Source organism: Dioscorea cayenensis, chromosome 7, assembly GCF_009730915.1.
Source record: "Dioscorea cayenensis subsp. rotundata cultivar TDr96_F1 chromosome 7, TDr96_F1_v2_PseudoChromosome.rev07_lg8_w22 25.fasta, whole genome shotgun sequence".
Taxonomy (NCBI): Eukaryota; Viridiplantae; Streptophyta; class Magnoliopsida; order Dioscoreales; family Dioscoreaceae; genus Dioscorea; species Dioscorea cayenensis.
In genome coordinates, this window is record NC_052477.1 from 19,943,418 (window position 1) to 19,950,045 (window position 6,628).

General features: G+C 39.3%; 1 protein-coding gene across 1 annotated transcript; it reads right to left on the bottom strand.

The window, feature by feature from the left end:
• Positions 1 to 219: 219 nt before the first annotated feature.
• Positions 220 to 1,582, bottom strand: LOC120265131 (pentatricopeptide repeat-containing protein At3g22670, mitochondrial-like). Its single transcript, XM_039273034.1, has 4 exons — positions 1,388 to 1,582; positions 1,016 to 1,279; positions 677 to 778; positions 220 to 555 (listed from the first exon to the last, which is right to left on the bottom strand). The coding sequence occupies exons 1-4, from the start codon at positions 1,580 to 1,582 to the stop codon at positions 220 to 222; spliced, it is 897 nt and encodes a 298-aa protein (XP_039128968.1).
• Between the last annotated feature and the right edge of the window lie 5,046 nt (positions 1,583 to 6,628).

Consider the following 6,628-nt stretch of genomic DNA (forward strand, 5'->3'; position numbering starts at 1 on the left):
GATTGCCAAAGATAACTTCAATAATTTGATTAATCTTCACTATTAATCTTCACTTAAGTGTTAACAATTAAATTATTGTTCTGTCATCTTCTGCTTCGTGATTGTAACATCAATTGATGAATTTTTTCTTTTGCCCCATAAATGCCCTTTTTTTCAAGACCCTCCAACAAAAGGATTAAAGTACGGGGCCTAGCAGCAATCCCCTTCAACACCATTTCCTCAAAAAACAAGCATGACTGTTGTAGTTTTGCCATTCTGACACAGACTCTGCACTAGCATAGTGTAGGTGCCTGGATCCAAGCTAATATCCTTTTCAAACATATCTACTAACAAGTACATTAACAGTTTTGTATATTTCCTTTTACAGCATAGTTTCAATAACAGGTGGTAAGTCTTGACATCAGGCATGCAAGGGATTTCTCCCATTTTTGCAATTAGTTTGAACGCATCTTCCTCTTGAGAATAATCACAAAAGGCGGAAATCAAGGTACTGTATGTAATAGCATTTGGACGAATCCCATCCCTGTGCATCTCCTCAAAGCGGACAATTTGCATCTGCAGGTCTCACGCTTTACATAGTATGTAAATCGAGAATTATAAAATGAAGTGTCCGGAGTACAACCATCTCTACTCATCTTGATAGGAACACTGCAAAAGCTTCTTGAATCTTATTTGCCTTTCCTAAAGAATGCATTATGATTGTGTATGTAACAACAGTTGGAAGGCATCCCTGGGATCGCATCTCAGTAAGAATAGCATTGGCATTCCCGAAATCCTTCTGAATGCAATAAGTTTCAATCAGGTTTGTATATGAAATCACACAAGGAGTGAAACCAAAATCTCTCATTTCCTTGATGACCTATTTTTGCTTCGATCTAGTTTTCCGAGCTTTGCACCACCCATGTAGCAAAATATTGAAACTAATAGCATTAGGAGGTATCTGACTCCTCATCAACAAAAACACATCCCTTGCACTCTTAACATTTCTCTCCTTGCACAAACTATCCAAAAGTACATTCAAAGCTGAACAATCCTTCTTTACCCCAAACAACTCCAAATCATAGAAGGACTTTATAGCATCATGCCATCTTCTAGCCCCTGAAAACCTTCTAATAACTTTAGCCATTGTTGATAACGAGACCAATCCCCCAATGTGATTCATTTCCTCAACAAATTGCAACATCAAATCAAATTTTTTACACTTCCCCAAGATGTCAACCATCATATCATACGATTTGGGAAATTGTTTGTTGTTAAATTCAGGTTGATTATCAACCCACTTAAAGAACCCAAAAGCTGAAATCCAATTATTATTAAACCTCCTCAATATCTTGTCGATCAAACTCTTGGAGACCTTGACAGAGCAAGCATCAAGAGCTACCTAAACCGTTTCAGGAGATGAAAACCTCTTCTTCAAAACATTGCTAATTTCATCAACATCATCATCAACAATCTCGCATGGCGGATCCTTACTCACATCAGTCATGAAGCCATTGGCTTTTCGGATATTCACGGAAGTCACCAAACTCTGTGACTGAGCCAGAATCACAAAATCATCATCAGAATCAGAAATAACAGTCATAGGCCTGCTTGCCGGGAGCTTAAACCAAGCAGGCAATTCATGTTACTCGACTAAACAACATAAGCCTCTAAACTTGAGCAAAATCATCCGACGTTTTAGATCTTTGATTCCATAAAACGAAGCTGCTAAAAGAGCTCCACAAAATGGAGCCATCCTGATCAAATCCAACCATTGCTCAAGAAACTTTGTTCAAAATTCAAATGAAAAAAAATAATCCAAGATATCACAGAGTACTAGTGATAAAACATAGTCAAAAAGTGTTAAGCTTTCACAGCTTAAAGAAAGGAATTCAGGGAAATTCTACAGGTTTGAGAGGGAAGAGAAGACAAGGGAAAACAAGGGAAAGTTAGAGAGATCTTCATACCAATTTTCTAAAAAACTACGTCTTCACCCCCACTCCTACCTACATATAGACCTTGTCATGTGACTCCCAAACACCAAGCCAAAGGATTAGCAAAACAAACTGAATTAAGCTAAGCAAAACACATATTAGCACAAGAAGATCCAGAAGACCCTTCTACTCGTGATAATACCCCTCCCTGAAAATGCTTCTTGAGCAAGCTGCAAATTGGTTTTGATGGCGGCTAACATGGCAGCTTGATCAGAAACAAACTGCTGAGCCCCGGTGTGGCCAGGAATTGAGATTTGGTGCAAATTCACCTGTGGAGGAGGAAATCCATAGAGTGCCTCGAATAGGGACATCTTTACAGCCGTATGGAAGGATGTGTTGTACCACCACTCGGCCATAGGAAGCCATTGAACCCATTTTTTTGGCTTGTCAGCACAAAAACATCTCAAGTAAGTCTCCAAGCATTGATTGACTCGTTCGGTTTGACCATCTGACTGTGGGTGGTAGGAAGTACTGTAATTTAGCTTGGTACCCAATTTGCTGAAAAGATGACGCCAGAATTGATTGAGAAAGAGGCTGTCTCTGTCAATAATAATACTCCTCGGCATGCCGTGAAGACGATGGATCTGATCCATGAAGAGAGTAGCTAAGTCTTGTGCCGCAAATGGATGTTTCAAAGCAAAAAAATGTGCCATTTTGCTGAATCAATCAACAACTACCCAGATTGTTGTTTTGCCCTCAGAGGAAGGTAGCCATTGATAAAATCCATAGAGACATCCACCCAAGGTTGCTCTGGAATATCCAATGCCTGTAACAATCCAGGATAAGGAACTCTTTCACTTTTGCAAGTCTGACACACTTGACACTCCGCAATCAAAGTCTTAACATCTTGAATCATAGTTGGCCAGTAAAAAGTTTGCTGAATTTTCTTTAGAGTGGTGGTGATGCTTGAGTGACCTCCCCATGCACTACTATGAAATTCTGAAATAATCTTAGGTCTTAACCCAGTAGGACCAACATAGAATTTACCATTTATCCTTATCACTCCATTGGTAAAAGAGATGTGACTATCCTCTGAAGATTGAAGGGTAGCTCTGGCTAGTAATTCTGCAGCGTAGGATCTCCTTTATAACTGGCTCCAATTTCAAGCATCCACTTGGGTGTGACACAAGAGAGTGCACACACAGGTAATTCTTCTTGTTGGCAGGATAAAGCATCGGCCACAACATTGGAAGACCCTTTCTTGTATTGAATTTCAAATTCAAAACCCATCAGTCTACTTAACCATTTTTGTTGTATGATGGTAGACAACCTTTGTTCTACAAAAAACTTTAAGCTCTGATGATCTGTCTTTACAATGAACTTGCGGCCCAACAAATAAGACCTCCACTTGTTAACAACTTGCACAATTGCCATAAGTTCTCTCTCATAGGTGGAGAGTCCCAAATGTCGGTTAGCTAGTGATTGACTCATATAAGCCAATGGCAGGCGGTCTTGCATCAAAACTGCCCCCAAACCAGTCGCACTTGCGTCAGTCTCAATAACAAAAGGTTTAGGAAAATCTGCGAGGCCCAAAACAGTAGTTAAACTCATGGCCTGCTTCAGAAGTTCAAATGACTGGTGAGCACTATCATCCCATAAAAATTTGTCCTTTTTTAACAACTGATTCAAAGGTCTGCTAAGCTCTCCTTATTCTTTCACAAACTTTCTGTAATACCCTGTAAGGCCCAAGAACCCTCTCAACCCTTTAATGCCTTTGGGAGTTAGCCAATCTAACATGGCCTGAACTTTAGTTTTATCAGCTGAGACTCCATCTACAGATATGATATGCCCCAAATACTCAATATGGCTCTGACCAAAGCTACACTTGGACTCCTTAGCAAAGAGTTGTTGATCCCTCAAGACTTGCAAAACCGTCTGCAAATGCATAAGATGATCCCTCCAACATCGACTATAAACCAAGATATCATCAAAGAAAACTAAAACAAATTTGCACAGGAAAGGTTGAAATATTGAGTTCATAAGTGCTTGGAAGGTTGCTGGGGTGTTTGTCAAGCCGAATGGCATCACCTTGAACTCATAGTGGCCCATATGAGTTCTAAAAGTAGTCTTAAATATGTCTTTTGGTTGAACCCGAATTTGATGGTACCCCGATCGGAGATCCAATTTAGAATAAAAAAGAGCCCCATGTAGCTCATCCAAGAGTTCATCAACTAAAGGTATAGGAAACTTATCCTTTATAGTTAATCAGTTCAACTCTCTATAGTCAACACAGAAGCGCCATGATCCATCTTTCTTTTTGACTAATAGAACAGGGGAGGCAAAGGGACTATTGCTCTCCTGTATCACCCCATTTCTTAAGAGCTCTAATTAAAATAAATAAATCATAACTAACCTTTTAAATTGGCGAACTTTGAAATGAAAGAAATTAAGAGATAATCCAAATCCAAATTTGCACCACTCCAAGTCTCGAAGACTCCAAATATCAAATTGCAATATTAAGCCTTCAGAATGTTGAATTGCAATGTTAAGACTCCAAGACTCCAAATCCAAATTCTCCCAGCATTATGCCTTGTGAGAGTGAGAGTATATTTAGTTGGGAAAGAATGAGATTAATAGAAAATGAGTGTAGAAGAGTTGGAAAAGACTCAAAATCCAAATTCTCCCAATATTAAGCCTCGAGAGAGTGAGAGTATATTTAGTTGGGAAAAAATGAGATTAATGAAAAATGAGTGTAAGAGAGTTGGAAAAGAATAAGATTAAGAGAGAATGATGATACGAGAGTTGAGAAATAATGATAATTGGTAAAAACTAAATAAGGTGGGGATGAGGGGTACGAGGGGTATATATATAGAAAAATATAACAAATTTAAAATTTGAAAAAACAAATTTGAATTTTAAATTTAAAAATAAAAAAAATAAAAAAATCCCCAACTGCTCCAAACCCGCCGGGTAACCCGGCGGGTTTGGAACCATTGTCTTGAAACCCGCTAGGTAACTTAGTGGGTTTGGAGCCGAGTTGCAACCCGGTTCTAAACCGGCGTTGACCCGACGGGTCAACCTGCCGGGCACAGGTTGGGAAAACCCCAACCCATAATCGGCCCGTCCACTAGATGGGCCAGTTACGGTTCAATGGACTAGCCTACCAGGTCATTGACCAGGTGGGCCCGTTCCGGGCCAGTTACGGGCTGGATGAGTATTTTTATAGGCCCGTGGCCACCACTAACTGAAACTAGATATTTTTAGGGTATCTTTGTTCCAATTTGGAGGTGAGACTAAGGGAAGAAAGGGGGCGAGTCGTTAGTGCTTTGGAGGCGATTGTAGAAGGAGATTTGACACCACGATTGGGGAGAGGATGATTGTAGCCGTTAAGACAAGCTTGGCGGCGTTTGTAGAAGGTCCTTTGGAGATTTTTGGTTATCAACTTTCGGCATGATTGAGAAGGGGGTTTTTAATGCTTTGTTTTATTCTCCTTGTATCTTGTAATTTGGATGTTTGTCCCCCATTAATGGAGGGCTAATTTCATAGATGTTTGGGCATAGTTAAACACTAGGGTTATATCGTTTGACATTAGTTGTGGATATTTGTGATTTATTATAAATGTTTTAAAACACATATTTTAAATATCATTTATAGTATATTTAGCATGAGATTTTTCATGTTTAGCACCAAACTAGTACAGGATTTCATTCTTTTGTTCATCATGGGCTTTTATGTCATCTTATGGCTAAAGAAGTGAATATGGAGTCATTTTAAAGCAAAACAGATCTACTTGCTAAACTAGAGCACCATCATGGCTCACAACGGGCGTGGTCAGATTTCACGATTTCTGTTGACCACTCCCATTATGATCATGATCTTGTCATGCTAGTGTGGAGTCACAGAGGACAACACAGAAGTCACAACGACCTCCATAATAGCCGTTGTGAATTATAATGCCCGTGGCTAATTTGCACAATGCTGAGAAAGGCTGTGCCAGGAAGCGACTTGCAGCCCAAGAAACAAAAATTATTCACCATGGCCTTCACAACTGGCATGGTGAGACCGTGGCGGACTCGCGTTATAAATACCCCTAGATTTTACTATTTAAGGGGGGTTCTTTTGCAAAAATTGGTTAGAGACGGCAGAATATTTGGAGACCTGTGTGGCAAGAGACAAGATTTATCAATATTTTAGAAGATTCCAGAGAGTTGTTCAAGAGGGATTCAACACACATTGATAGTACAGGGCGCTTGAAGAGATTCGGTGTCATCTTGACAATCTTGGGATTTTCTCAACCTCAACCATCAGAGACATTTTGGAGGGAGTTAGTTTTAAGATTCTTTATTCTTGTCTTGTGGATTTTACATTATTTAGTCTATATTCTTTATCCATATGGCCCCAATTCGAGGAGAATTGTATGTCTATGTACCTTGACTACTACTTGTGAACCTTTTATGGACAATTTATTAATATTTCTAGTTGATTGTGATTTAATGCATGATTGTTTAATGTTATCTTGTTGATGTTGTGAGGAAGAGATTCCCACTCATTTGAACACCCATGCCTTGTTAGATCTATGTATGCGCTAGGAGATTATATATTGCTAGATTTCAAGATTAGTGTTTGATTGGCCCTTCTAGTGGAGTTTTTGAACTTAAGGTGGATATAGAAGGTTGGGGTGGAAGATATTTCATCTTAAATTCCTAGTGTTTTAG

Excerpts from the sequence above, each read along its gene's own strand:
- LOC120265131 (XM_039273034.1), bottom strand. The coding sequence starts at position 1,582 with ATGACTGTTATTTCTGATTCTGATGATGATTTTGTGATTCTGGCTCAG. Across the intron at positions 1,280-1,387 it reads GGTTTTCATCTCCTGAAACG|TGGGTTGATAATCAACCTGA; the intron begins GTTTAGGTAGCT and ends GGGTTCTTTAAG. Across the intron at positions 556-676 it reads TAATGCATTCTTTAGGAAAG|ATGCAAATTGTCCGCTTTGA; the intron begins GCAAATAAGATT and ends TGAGACCTGCAG.